The sequence below is a fragment of the Sminthopsis crassicaudata genome, chromosome 5 (genome assembly GCF_048593235.1).
Source record: "Sminthopsis crassicaudata isolate SCR6 chromosome 5, ASM4859323v1, whole genome shotgun sequence".
NCBI classification, from domain to species: Eukaryota; Metazoa; Chordata; class Mammalia; order Dasyuromorphia; family Dasyuridae; genus Sminthopsis; species Sminthopsis crassicaudata.
This window is the reverse complement of record NC_133621.1, coordinates 105030461-105045798: the sequence shown is the minus strand read 5'-3', so window position 1 is coordinate 105045798 and position 15338 is coordinate 105030461. Positions and strand designations below refer to the sequence as shown.

Here is a 15338-nt window from a genome sequence, read left to right as displayed (position 1 = left end):
AATTAATTCTGAAATTCACCACAGGAGCCAAAGAAAGGAATGTCAAGGCCTAACCATCTCAATTCTATTGTTTTGAGAGGAAAACTGGAGTGAAAAGGGACTGAAAGAAGGAGGGGAGGCAGGAATTGACATAGTATCCACATTTCCCTCTACAGTAAAATAAGCAAAGTAATTAAAAGGCCTGCCATCCTGTAATTACCAGGGAGTCCAGCATTACAGACGGAACAGGGCCTTTGTTACACAACAAACATTCATGCTTGTAATTTAATATGAATAATGGTCCAGACACAAGAACAAGCCTCTGTTAGACTGCTATCACAAACAGCCTGTATGCTGCATTCACTGGGTCATCATCAAGGGCATTTCTTTTTTAACCACAGAAAACCACACTGAAAGCCTACATTCAAGAATTAAATGAGAGCTTCTATCCAAACCCACTCCCCTGCCATTATGGGTGCATTTTGCTTCTGACTTGTACCTTGGAAAAGAGATTTACCAGTATTCTTTCTCTCTCTTCCTTCTCTCCCCACAAAAGAGTGACAGAAACACCCACGCCCACACACACACATATTATCTGAAGCAGTGGATATTTGGTAAACTTGAACCATCTCATGACTCTTAAGAATAAGGCTTATTTTCCACTGCCCAAATGGTTAGCTATATTGTCAATCAAAAGAGGGACCACCCATTCATCTCTCATTCTCTTTTTCTTCTTGGTAAAATAAGAATGCCTTGCGCTGCTAGGTGAAGGAGGGACAATGGATAGCATTCCCTGTCTGCTATGAGCACATGATATCTGTTTCTCTTGTGTTTAGTCTTATCTTAGGTAAATGAATATTCCAAGATGAAAATACTCGAGCAACCTTCTGCAGTCAGGAGACCCAGAAGTCCCTTCAGACATCCTACACTGACTGGGGGTGGTAGCCATTGCTATTAGAGCAATAGTGTTCAATAGCAAAGGAAATACCTGTTGACAGATGTGGAAGAACAGCTTTAATGAGAAGTGGTGACAGGAAATACCTACTGAGAGATGTAGAAGCACTATCCCCCTTCTATCATAACCAAGGCTGTGAAATGAGAAACTTAAGGGCATACAGGTGGTCTAAACTGGTTGGAGATTGGGAAGTGAGAAGTCTAAGCATGTCTTGGTAAAAAGTGAACAACAGTAGGTACAGACAGAAAGACTCTTTATAGCAGAAAGAAATGCTGTCTATGGATTCTAGAAGTTAGCAATGTTCAGAATACAGTAAAAGTACAATATTTCAAAAGCATACAAAAGGAGGAAGGGACTTTCAGTGCCAGAACTTCTAAGATGTCCCTTTGCCATAAGCATTAACTATACTTGGGTCTCACTAAGTTTGAGTCCATTTTTCTGATGGATCCATATGTATTTGTGGAAAGCAGATGCCAGTCTTTTGAAAAGAGATCTTTCTGTACCAATTATTCTTGTTATATCTGCTCAGTAAATTCTTTTTGTAAAAGGGAGCAGATTTCATCTGGTTGGTTGATAATTGGAGCTATACTACTGAGGTCTCAGAAGTTACTGTATTAAAAGCAACAATACCTCATGGTTATCCATAAAAGACTGAGAAGAGAAGGAGGCAATTGAGCCTGTGAGAACCATCATCTTGAGTATAAGTGTAGGTTGAGAGAAGTAAGCCTAGAAGAGGTACTAATTAGCTTAAGCCTGATTTTTAATTTCATTAATAATGAAATGAACTTTTGACACTTGACAAAGGGCACATAGAATCAATTCTACTACTCTGGTACATTGGACCTTCAATCTAATGGATCTCACTGGAGCACAGAATTCAAGATAAGATGAGCATATTTGAGATCCTCTCTAAGGTGATTTCATTAATGGAAGTACTAAAAGGTCTACATCAAATACAGTTTTTGTGTCCAATAACTGAATGATGACCGTACATGATATTAAATTATATTGTTCAAAACAGTGTCTGTAGACAACAGGGCTGAAGACATAGGATGAGAATGAGGAGGTAGGTTGTAGTCAGGGTAGGTAGTCAGGAGTAAAAACATAGATTTGCATTGCAACAGGACTTCTTGTATCTTGCTATGCTTTATATAACAAGTAATCATTTATTTTTCTCATTCACAAGGGAACATAAGAGAGACTAAAGCTGTAATTAAAACAACAGATCTCACTGTCATGTCTAGGGAAAACTGATTTCATTCTGCTGATTCTCCTTTTTGGTTTACTTTTAAATTCACATATATACATATATGTGTGTATATACACAAATATGCAGATATGTACATGTGCATATACACACACGCACATATATATAAACATATAACATATACAGATTCCTATACTCACAGCCTATATGTAGCTTTCTTTCCTCATTGTTAAAATTCTGGTATATAAGAAAAGGAGAGTGAAGAAAGCTTTAAGTCAGTTGTATGAAATTCAATGACATACTCTTAACTTACAAGCTTCCCGGAGCTTTTCTTTGTCATAGTGCAAGCCTTCATAGTCTTGTAAACTAATTCTGTTCACTCGGATCCGTAGGCGGTCTGGGACAGAATGGGGACTGCAAAACAAGAAAGGAAATTAGATAGAAATAAATGATTCTTTGGAATTTGGCGTTCATGGGCCTTGAGATATTCATGCTAGTTTTTTTGTTTGTTTGTTTGTTTGTTTGTTTTTTTTCAGTGACTGGGGAAGAAAACTTTTGCAAGAATTATTATTTATCATAACATTTCATTTATGTGAGCAACTTATCTAGCAACCTCAGGTATCTGGGACATAATCAGGAAGTACACATAAAAGATTTCTGATCAACCAATATGAAATCAGAGCCTATTTACCCTGGCTTTTCATATAATTCTAACAGTGTTACCTGTTTTGACAACCCACTGTGGAAAAGACCAGAGTTGACATCAGAACAATGAAGGAGAAGAGAGAAAAAAACTACCAAAAAAAGATATAAGAACTCCCAAAGTATAGTCATCTGCTGACCTTTAGAGTACAGGAAACTAAACCTAAATCACTAGCTTTTAAGAACATGATAAGCCTGGGTTACAAAGAAAAGATTAAGATTATGTTGATTATATTCTTTTTGAGAAAATAGGAAAGTATACATTGAAACAAGTTTAAAAGATCACACAGTAGAGTTTTTTTTAAAAATTAGGTGATTATGGACACATTTTAATTATTTGGAAAATTCACTTGAATCCATAAGAAGGCCTGTTAAAAGAGGGATTGCTATTCTTTCTGGAATATATCTGAACTCAGATTTCTCAGATTTTTCTGGATTTCATTTCCAAAATAGTTATCACAACATTGTATGAATGAGAGATTTAGCTTAGGTTCCATAACTAATCCCCTAAGTCTATGTATTTTCTAATATGTTCTAATATTCTCCCACTGGTCTAAGAATAACATTTATGATGATATTGCTCAAAAACCAAATTATACTGATATTTTTATTGTTCTTCAAACTTTATTTCCAAATGTAACTCCCCATTAAGCTATCCCCTCTAATAATTTTTTATTTTTATTTTTTTTATCTTTTAAGGTGATCAGTGTTAAATAACTTGCCCAGGATCACACAACTAGTGAGTGACAGTCAGGTGTCTGAGGTTACATTTAGATTCAACCCTCCTGATCCAGGGTCAATGCTCTATTCACTGTACCACATGGCTGTTCCACTAATTTAAAAAGAAAAAAGATAATTCAGCAAAACCAAGCTACATATCAATTAACTGTGACCAGTATCAGACAGTCAACAAGTTCTTAATAAGGGCCTACTATGTTCCAGATACTAAGTGCTGCAGATAACCAAGAAAGTTGAAAACAACCTCTGTTTTCAGAGTCTGAGTCCAAGCATGCAAACAAGTATGTATAAATCAAATACATATTGGATAAATTACAGATAATCACAGAGGGAACACACTAGCATTAAGGAGGATAAAGGAAAGTGAGAAGGTTGTATTTTAGTTGAGACTTAAAGAAATTTAGGGAAGTCAAAAAGCAGAAACTGGGAGAGAGAGAGCATTCCAAGCATAGGAGACGCCAGTCAAAATCCAGGGAACTGGGTATTGGAGCCACATGCAAAGAGTAACAAAGAGGCTAGTGTCATTGAATCATAGGGGAATAAATTATTAGAAGATGGAAAACTAAGAAAGGGGCCAGATTATAAAGGACTTTAAAGGTCAAAAGTATTTTTATATTTGATCTTGTAGTTAATATAAACACATTAAGTCTATTGCATAAGGGATCAGAAAGGCAACAGACTAAATATATGAAAGTAAAAGATGATTGGCTAAGTGAAATAAATGAAGGATGTGGGAAAATCATAGTACCTTTGGCATTAGTAGAGAAGTTAAGGAGAGTAGAGAGCTTGGGGGAAGTGTGAGGGAAGATGATGAGTTTTATTTTGTACATACTAATTATAAGGTAGAAATGTGAGACCAGATGTCTCATACCAGCATGTGAAGGCTAGATAAAGAAGTCTGAGAATCATCTCAATAAAAATGATTGTTGAATCTAGGGGAGCTGATGAAATCACTAAGTAAAATAAAAGGGAGAAAAGGAACCCATTATAAACTCTGGGGGCCCACTTGAATTCTCACTGTTAGGGGAAGGAGCATGATCTGGATAAAATCCATCAAATTAAGCCGAGAAGAAGCAAATGTATAAGCAGGAGGGAAAGAGGGGGAAAGCAGTGTTATAAAATTTTAGAAAGAAAGGAGTATCAAGAACATGATGGTTGATAGTGCTAAAGGCTATAAAGATGTCAAGAAGGATAGGAATTGAGAAAAGGACATTAGATTTGGTAATTAAGAGGTCATGTTAAGAGGAGAATATGAAGAAAGTGGAAGCACCAATTATAGATGGCTTTCTCCAGTTTAGTGATGAAATAGGGGGAAAAAAGAAAGGAAAATAGCAAGAGAAGGTGGATGGATAAAATAAGAGTTTTTGAGGATGGAGAAGACATGATTATGTTTGCAGGCAGTAGAAAAGCACTTAGTTGACAAGGAAAAAGATTAGAAATAAGTGAGAACATAGGAATGATGGAAAGAACAACCTGTAGAACAAGAAATGGGAATGGGAATATTTGAGCACATAGAGGGGTTGTCAATTCTTCATGTGAGATAACAGTGAAGGAGAAGATGGTGGCAGAAGACATGAGCATTACCTAAGAAGAGGGAAAGAAGAAAGAGCTTTCAGTGAATGACTTGACTTTATTACTAAAATGTGAGGCAAATTTTTCAGCTGAGAAGGTGAGGGAAGAAGGAAATTTGAGGAGAGATGAAAAGTTTTGGTGGTGAGTGGGATAATGAACTGATTAGTAAAATGCTGCAATGAGGACCCATTTGGGATTATATAACAAATTCATAATGGATCAAATAAGCATGGTTTTCTGATTTATCTTAGATTTGTTCAGCAACACATGAATGTAGCAAATGGAGGAGATAATTAAACATTGGAGCCTGACAGGGAAAGATTGGCAAAAGTATGAGTAGAAGGGTCAAGGGATGCAAGAGTAGGAAAAAAGTATAGAGTTCAACTGGATGAACAAGATGGAGAAGGAAAGAGAGTATAACCAATATTGGCACTATTACAGGTCTACCAGTCCAATGAATATAGTAAAGGGCTATTTCTTTAGCTCTTCTATAGGACTTAACTTCTTGGTCATTATAATTATGTAGTATTCAAATTCATTATTTTTGTTCTTCCGCTTTACATTGTTGTTAACACTGCGTATGTTTTCCAATTTTACTTCACTCTTCACCAGTTTGTATCAATCTCCCCATAATTCTCTGAATTCTTCATATTCATTTATAATAGTCTTTTGTCAAGGTTTGGATTGACTGTCTTAAGAGGGGGCAAATTTTGCCCCTGAAATCACAAAAGACCCTGGGAAGACAGCTATCTAAAAAACTATTATATATTGTTTCTAACATGGCAATAACATTCCATTAAATTCACAGACATAGTTTGTTTAGCCATTCCCCAGGACAGAGAAGCCACACATGATACTTCTAGTTAACTAGTAACACAAAAATTATGCTGACATTTCATGTCTCAGCGACTTTTATTCAATAAATTAAAATAAAATAAATTTAATCTAATAAATCACAAATATTCCTGAGTTGTGAAAGAAAACCAGGATTGTTAGAGAAAAGTAAAGAGTAGTATATCAGAATTGTAAACGTTGTGATAATCTTCTAATTCCTTCCTTGCCTCTCACAAACAAAAAAAATGTGGACTTTAAAAATCCTTTCCAGGTAGGGAGGAGGAGGAAGAGGAGAAAGAAGAAGAGTTTCAGAGAATTATACATCTCTAGATAGATTGTTAAGTTTTTCTCACTTCAAATTTTAAACTGAAAGAAGTAAAACATTCCCTTTATCATACAGGCACATTTATGCACAGAAGTATACACCCTTGCACTTGTGCACACACACATGATAACTACGTTTAGATTAATTTTCCCTGATAATACAAACTCTGATATCAAAGCACACATCCAGATACACATTCCCTGATGGATGAGATCAATGAGGATTGAGAGGGTGTGGAAATGGAGGAGTAAATAAATATGTTCTTAAGGGAAGAACCTGGTGCTAATGGAATAAGTGGATATAAAGGCAGGAGAGAGAAGATGACTGGGGAAAGTGGGAAAAAGTGTGAGTGAATAGGAAGTAATTTGAATCATCAACAAAACGACCATAGGATTTTAACACAAAATAGTAGTTTCTGATATCAAAGAAGTCTGTTTCCCTCCTGTGTCATAGCCCAATAGTTTTACAAAGACAATATTTCTATTAGCTATTTCTAGCTAATATTTCTACATGAGCTGATCAACTCTTTTGGCTCCATTTTCACAGACTTTGCCGTTTTCTCATGGGAAACAGGAGAAGAATGAACCATAGAAAAGTTAAAGTACAACTTGGGGGCATCTTGTCATTATTCTAGAAAGGTAGAAACCATTTCAGCTATTTATGCAAGGCTGTAACTATGGTAGGATTTTGCTCAGGCATACCAGATTTAGAGAATACCAACAGCACTGGAAGTCTTGCAGCATCTTAGAAATAAAATTGACTTAGTATCTCATTAGAAAAAATAATTAACTAATTTAAATAATGTTTCCAGATTGATGGGCTGAGATGAGCTTCCCTACCCCAAACTCCCCAGTTGAGGGCATATTTCCTACTATTCAGTGCAGATAATGATATGTAATACTCCTTCTAGGTACAAAAATTCCTAGTTATATCTCTCCCTTTTGAGGTAATTTTTACATAGAATATAGCAACAAGAATAAAAATTACTACATTGTGTGTGTATGTGTATATATGTAGATAGAGATGCACATATTTTATATACTTATATATTATACATGTTACATATTATGATATAACATTATATAATTAAATGTTATATACTTTTATACATAGTATATATAATTTTTATATGTGTATATGTTCTCTTTCGCCAGTGGAATAAGGACAGGGACTCACATTTTTGTATTTATTATTCTAGTAACTAGAACAGTGTAAACCCACTAGGCTTACCTAGATTTAACTGAGGGAGGGGCTATGCAAAGTCACCAGCTTCCCTTTCTCCTCCTCAGCCATCTGGGTCCAAGTGGCCAGATACAGATTAGCACAACTGGAGATGGCCCTGGATGTAGTGCTCAAGTCTTTGAAAGATCTCAGTTTGACTGAATTGAATGCCAATTCAATGATTAAGGCTAATTACTGAAGTGTATTATAACACATGGAGAGCTAAGAAGGCAATTAGCTGGTCAGCAAGGAAGAGAACTATTGCTCCTGACTGACCCAGAAACTGCTATCCAGTTGGCTTCCTTGATTCAAGGCTTCTCCTAAACTATATCTCTGGTGGTGGTCCATGGTTCAGAATAAAATGTGGATTTTCAAATACAACGTCTTAATGTTTTGTTCTGCATGTTCTGCTTAACTGAACTTTTTGGTACAAAGGAGCATTCTACTAAGAGGAAGGATATTGGAAATTGACATAGATATAACAATAAATAAAACAACAGATCAAAAGAAAAGAAAAGATGAGAGAACGAGGAGACGAATTAGGCTGTGGCAAGCGTTTTGTTGCTGCTGTTTTTAATGCAGCTATTTGCCTGGTTCCCAGTATGTGCACCTCTCATCTTGATTTCACTTATGACTACCTCCTTCTATTTCTAATCCAATCACGTCCATTTAGATCCCACTCACCTCACTTTCTCCCAGTTTCTTACTTCACATGCAATATATTAGGAATAAACTAAAAGCCTAGAGGAACAGAAAAGCAGGTTTTATCATGAAACTTGATGACAAGGATTATCTTTCTTTTATTGAATATTTCTGAGAAGGGCCAGCATTCCCATTCTTCATTTAAAATCTAAAAAGATACATTTACTTTAGTAAACTACCTAAGCTAATTTGAGACTCAACTGGACTAGCAGCAACAGTTAAATCATAGAATTCCAGAAATTAGGATGGAAATTAAGGCAGGTCATCATGAGAGGAGAGGATTGAGTAGTAAGATCCACACATCTAGTCCAACTCCCAGGGTTTACAGATAAGGAAAATGAGTCCCATTAAATAAAGCAATTGCCCAAAGTTACACAGGTAGCAAGGAACTATACTAAAATATGAGCTCAATGCTTTTAAGGCTAAACTTAGTGTTCTTCTAACAATCCAGTGTCATTCATTTATTCAACAAGCAATTATTAAGTACTTTTATATACAAAGCACTGAGGATGCAAATAGAAAATCTCTATCCTCAAAAAGCATATATTCTACACCCAGAAATAGTACATACACAGACAAACTAATACAAAATATAAAAAAATCAACATAAAGGTATTGGGGAGAAGAGTGAGGAGAAGTGCCTTGAATAGACCTAGAGATCCTAAGAAGTGGCGATGATAAGAGGGTACACTGCAAGAATGAGAGGCAGCCTATGCAAAGGTAAAAGGTGAAAGACAGAATGTCACATATAGGGCACAAAAGTAGAAATCAGAGTAAACAAGCATTTATTAAGCACCTACTATGTATTAGGCATCAAGCTAAGTAGTTTACCTAATTTGATTCTCACAACTTTGGGAGACAGGTGACAGGTGCTGTAATTATCTTCATTTTATAATTGAGGAAACTGAGACAGGCTTAAGTGTTAGATGAATTGTCCGTAGTTACCCAGCTGGTCAGTGTCTGAGCCCAAATTTGAACTCAGATTTTCCTGACTCCAGGCTGAGCACTGAGCTATTTAGCTGCCTCAACTTCACAGTAGTTTATGCCAATAGTGGCAAACTCAAATATGGGCTGCATATTGATTTGTTGTTGTTCAGTCATTTTTCAGTTGTGTCCATTCTTGGTGACCCAATTTGGAGTTTTCTTGGCAAATTCATTGAAATGGACTGACATTTCCTTCTCATTTTACAGATGAGGAAACTGAGGCAAACAGGGTTAAATGACTTGCCTGGAATCACACACTTAGTAAATGTCTGAGGTCAGATTTGAACTCAGAAAGATTAGTCTTTCTCACTTGAGACTCGGTACCGTATCCACATGCCAACTAGCTGCCTCTATAAATTGATTCAGAAAACCACAAATTAATATTATTTAAATTGTATAATATTTAAAAATTTTTGTTACACATTTCCTCTGATTTGGGCCCCTTGAGGAATTTTTGCCACCTCTGGCATAGGCCATACAAGAGAGTGAGAAAAGAAGTAACATAAAAACAATCAAGATTGTGAATTCCGTTCAATGAACCCTCCCATTGTACACATAAAGAAACTGAGTCCCAGAAGGACTGTCATACATTTATCTAGTGAATGGTAAAGGCCAGACTCAACTCCTGATCTCCTTGTCTCCTATTCCCGAGAACACTGCTTTTATAACAGGGAGCTTCCCCCAGGGAACAGTATTCTGTCTCAACTGGCATTATAATTCTCCTCAGATCCAGATCACCCTATGTGCCATTTCATAGGCTAAGTAATAAGAGGATAAGTGATAAAGAGAAGATGGGAGGAAGGAGGTGCACACAGGAGAAATGAAACCCACGTAATTCAATTCTGTCCCTTTATGTCAAAGTGTGTTAGTATCAGAGCAATTGCTGGCTGGCTGAGCACTAAGGACAAATCACAAAGCTGTTTCTTGTTGAAGGCTGAGGAACAGCATTGCCAAGTTAGGAACAGACAACAGAATTTTCTGAAATTAAATTTTACCAGGGCAGTTAGTAAAGCAGAGAAGAGACTAAAAGCTTGAGGGATGAAAGTGGATTTACAGCTCCTCTGGCATCTAGCATGTTATTCCCAGACTGATTAGATCCCCAAAGCCAAGATTGGTTGATTCCCTCCTATATCTCCTTGTTGAATTCCCAGGGAGGGGAGCTATAGGAATAGCAGCCAATCTATACCCCAATTTGTTATCTGACCAAATATGTTCGGTGCTCGTATTTAGATAGGTGAATATTTTCTAAACCTCAACTTTCTCTTTCAACTTCTCCAAATAAAATTTATCTGTCTCTTTCATTTTATTTTTATTTTTCATTTTTGAAGAGAATCATTAGTATCATTGGGTAATGTCTTGACTTCTGGGTGAATTAGATTTAATTGCACGGTTGTCAGTCTCACTCTTCCACAGTCACCAAAATCCAGTGACGAGACAAAAATCTGGATAACTTATGATAACACAAGATGCAATGGATAAGTTTGGCTACTCTGATGTCTAAGCACTCCAAAGCACCTACTTTAGCCACTTTCATGGTCACTGGGACAAATTCTAAATCCTTTGTTGAAGACAATTGAACAGGAGACTTTTTCTAGTTGAGAGGAATAATCAAAGCCCTCTTTTTGAGATTGACTCAGAGGGAGATTACTATGAGACAGTATGTGCAAAATAGGATTTCTTCGAAAGAAAACAAAGTGTGGTGAAGGCAATTATTAGGACAAATAGAGAGAAAGGCCAGGCTATGCTATTTGAGAATAGGAGGTTAAACTGTTTTACAGAGTAATATAGAGAAATATCAAATTAAGGCTGAATTTTTCATTTGCTTTTTTTTTCTGCATGTGCCATCTCTTGAACTGCTGATTTGCTTTACTTAATAATCAAGTTTTCATAGATCTTTTAAAAATGTGATTTAATTTACCAAGTATTCACCTGATGTATGCCTTGTCAAGCATGTTTCCCTACCACCATCTGGTGGCAGTGAAAAAATATTACAGGGAAGAGTAGAACCACAGACAGGATGAAATTTACCTTTGAAGAGCATTTTTCAGAAAGTTTTTAATATACATAATTTCATAGAAGTGCTTGTAATAACCCTGGGAAATAGGGAATGCAGGTTTTATTATTCTCCATTTGGCATATTCTCCATTTTTGTCAGAGAGGCTAGGTGACTTACCCAATTTTTTAGGGGGGACTGAAAGCCAGATTTTCCAATCCCAGTGTACTATAATTGTTTTCTATTAAACCATACTATTTCTCTTAAAATCCTTAATTTTAATCAAACCTCCTTTCACGATTGCCAGTGAGGATTATTAGGTAGGAAATTGTGTAATAAGAGGTTTGAAAAGAATAGCAAGTTTATATAGAAAATTTACAGATTCATAGGCAATCATCTTTTTTATTGTGTTATGGAAATGTTTGTTCTGTGCCATAAAATAAAAGTGAAATTTTAAAGAGACAAAAAAACACTATACAATTTTCCAGCTTAATATCATGATTCAGTTATGGATCAAGTACATTGTTTGACATATGTGCCATTAGACAAATGGCAAGGATTGTGCATACAAATGCAATCTGGCCAAATATGCATTTTCATTCACTTTCTTTTGAGTTCCCTAGTATCCTTCAAGATCCATCTAAAATTCCATCTTTACAATAAACCTTCTTTGACCCCTCCTTAAGATTAGTACATTCCCTCTGCAGATTATTTTCAATTTATCCTATAAATATCTTGGGAGCTGGAATCACCTTTTTGTTTTTCTTTGTATCCCCAATGTTTCTCACAATTTCTGACACCTAAAAGGTGTGCAACAAATATTTTCACTGTTTGTTTTACAGAAATTAACTTGATAATGTTTTCTGAGGTACAACCATTTTAGGGTGCATCTTCTTCAACTTTCCACTCATGGAAGTGATCATCTATAACCCTTTTCCCTTTCAACCATATACAACCATACAACCTCTGGTTCAAAAATATTCAAATATAGGGAATTTACTACTTAACAAAGCAATTTCATTTTTTAAAATCTCAACTTGTTTTTAAAGTCCTGTCTTTCATTTTATTTTTATTTTTTTTAACTTTTAACTTGAACTCATTGTATCCAGTTCTATAAAGTCTAGGCATACATTTAAAAATATTTTTATATTAAACATACTTTCTAACATTCTCATTTCATTGAACATCTAAGCAACTATGGTGACTATTATTATTCTAATTATTAAATTGAAAAAAATAGAAGTTGGTGGAAATCTTTCTTTTAGACAAAGGTTACACTATTTGAAACAGTCTTTTTTCTCATTATAATCAGTGTGTCTCTGGAGATAGTAGTCTTGTACAGATAAATATAACAGTACTAACCCAACATCAATAACATATAAATTCTGAATTGCTTTTTAGTAGTAGTGGTAGATTTATACTATGATAATTAATAATTTACACTAATGATGAGTTTGGTCTGATACATTCAAAGTCTCTTGCCTATTTTCAATGTAACCAAAAATACAAGTTTCAAAAGCAATTAGGCATTAATAATCTACTATGATAAAAAGATGAGAGGTAATACCCTTTCTAGAGGCAGCTGAATGGTGTAATGGATAGAGAACTAGGCTTGTCATCAGAAAGACTAATCCTCATAAATTCAAATCTGGCTTCAGATACTGTATGACCCTGGGCAAGTCACTTAATTTTGCTTGCCTCTGTTTCCTCATCTGTAAAATGAGCTAGAGAAGAAAATGATAAATCACTCCAATTTCTTTGCTAATCCCAAATGGGATCATGAAGAGTTGCACATACCTGAAAATGGCAGAATGCCAATAACACTACTTCTAACTTTTCATAACATCAAGTTAATCTCAAAGCCTCCATTTAAGAAGGGTGCCTAGGTCAACCATCTCTTTATTTCTTACCTGGTTCTACTCCTTTTGACTTCTTCATCATATTCTTATGCAGGGTATTTTATCTTTTACCCTCCTCTTTCTCCACTCCCACCTTTTCAGTTTCTTTTTTGGGTTATCTTCCCTCATTATATTGTAAGCTCTTCAAGGGCAAAGGCTCTTTCTTTTATATATATGTCAACAACATAGTAAAATATATACATATTTAGGACTTATCTAGATAGAAGGGATAATTAAAATCATGGAATTGCCAAGGAGAAAAGTGGCTCAAGGATGAAATCTCAGGAGAAGAAATAGTAAAGGAGACCAAGTAATGGAGAAACAGGTAGTAGGAGGAGAATGGCAAGAGAGAAATATCATGAAAGCCAAGGCAAGAGGGAATAACTAAGAACCCACAGCTACAAAATCTGAAGTTGAAAACTGAGAAATGTCACTGAATTAGATTATTTAAATTGAATCACTGGTGACCTCAGAAAGGGGAAATTATCAAAGTAAATGGAATTGGAAATTGAATTACAGGAGTTTGAGAAGTAAATAATAATAATAGCATTTATATAGTCTATATGTTTTGCAAAGCTTTTTCACATATTATCTCATTTGATCTGCAGAACAATTCTTTCTTGCTTAAAGGAAATTTAGCATGAAAAAAGTTAAATGATTTGCTTTGAATCTTATAGCTACTAAGTAACTGTACCAGGGTTGAAACTCAATTCTTCCTGTCTCTGAGTCTAGGATTTTATATATATATATATATTATAGCCTTTAATTTTTATTTTTTGAATAAAACTTTTTTATTTTCAAAACATATGCAAAGATAGTTTTCAATATTCATCACTGCAAAACCTTGTGTTTCTAATTTTTTACCTCCCTTCTCTCACTCCCTCCCCTAGAAAGCAAGTTAGGATTTTATATATTAAGCCACACTAGCTGAATAGATAAATAGGGATAATGAATAAAAGCTACCTTTTCAAAAAAATTTCAAGTGAAAAGGAGGAAGGATATATGACTATAGCCTGAAGGGCCTATTAGGGACAAATACAGGATTGATTTTTTTTAGGAAATTCAAAAATATTTCTAGGCTAAAAAGGAAAGTTGGCTGAAGATGAAGAAGAGAAAAAAATGATGGGTAGAAGACAGAGGGTTGCGGAAAATATGGGGGAGAGGGCAAGAAATCAAATATACATATGGAAGATGATCTTTGACAAGCTCATTCTCTAAAACTATGGGAAGAAAAAAAATGAAAAACAATTAAATAAAAAAAGAAAAACAAAAGAAAAACAACTCTGAAAAGTTTTGAAGTATGGAGAAGAAAGGTTGAAGGAAATAGCATCAGATAGCCTCTATCTTTCTAAAAAATCAGGAGGCAATTCCACATCCTTTGAGAGAGTTTTGAAGAGAAGTTAGTGGCTTGATGAAAGAGAAATTTTGGACACAATGGAGCTGACTGGACCACAGAAGAAATGAATTTATGTTTATGGTGTCATGAATTTGGTGATCTAGTACCTGCAAAATTCTCCTCTGCAAAACCTAAATGGGGCCAAACCTGATTAAAATGCTATTGGGAAATATTTAACAAAACAAAAATTTAATACAATACAAATAATATTACTTTGCCACAGATCAGTTTTTGAGTTTGCTATCCCTTCAATAATACCAATAGTAAAGCTGTTGTTGTCCCATATGTGAGGAGATTGCATCTCTATCAAGAGAATCTATGGACTAATTAATTAGAATTGTTTCTAACTACTTAAAATCAAAAAAGCTAGCTAGGGCTAAGGGGACACAGTGCTGGGCCTGGAGGCAGGAAAACATCTTCCTGAGTTCAAATTCAGCCTCAGACACTTTCTAATTATGTGATCTTGAATAAATCATTTAATCCTGTTTGTCTCAGTTTCCTCATTCATAAAATGAATCAGAGAAGGAAATGGCAAAACCACTACAGTATCCTTGCCAAGAAAACTATATGCTCAAATTCACTATTGATCAAAGAGATTCAAATTAAGACAACTCTAAGGTATCACTTACATACCTCTCAGATTGGCTAAGATGACAGGAAAAGATAACGATGAATGTTGGAGGTATGTGAGAAAACACTAATATACATTGTTAGTGGAGTTGTGAACTAATTCTACCATTCTGCAGAGAAATTTGGAAGTATGCCCAAAGGGCTATCAATTGATCCATTTCTACTGGACTTGTATCCTAAGGAGATCATAAAGGAGGGAAAA

At 35.2% G+C, this 15338-nt stretch overlaps 1 protein-coding gene across 1 annotated transcript in view; it reads right to left on the bottom strand.

The window, feature by feature from the left end:
• Window positions 1-15338, bottom strand: part of DGKI (diacylglycerol kinase iota) — a 570574-nt gene that overhangs the window by 170507 nt on the left and 384729 nt on the right. Inside the window, 1 exon segment of the mRNA XM_074267817.1 lies at window positions 2455-2555. Within this exon segment, the coding sequence (XP_074123918.1) occupies window positions 2455-2555 (101 nt within the window).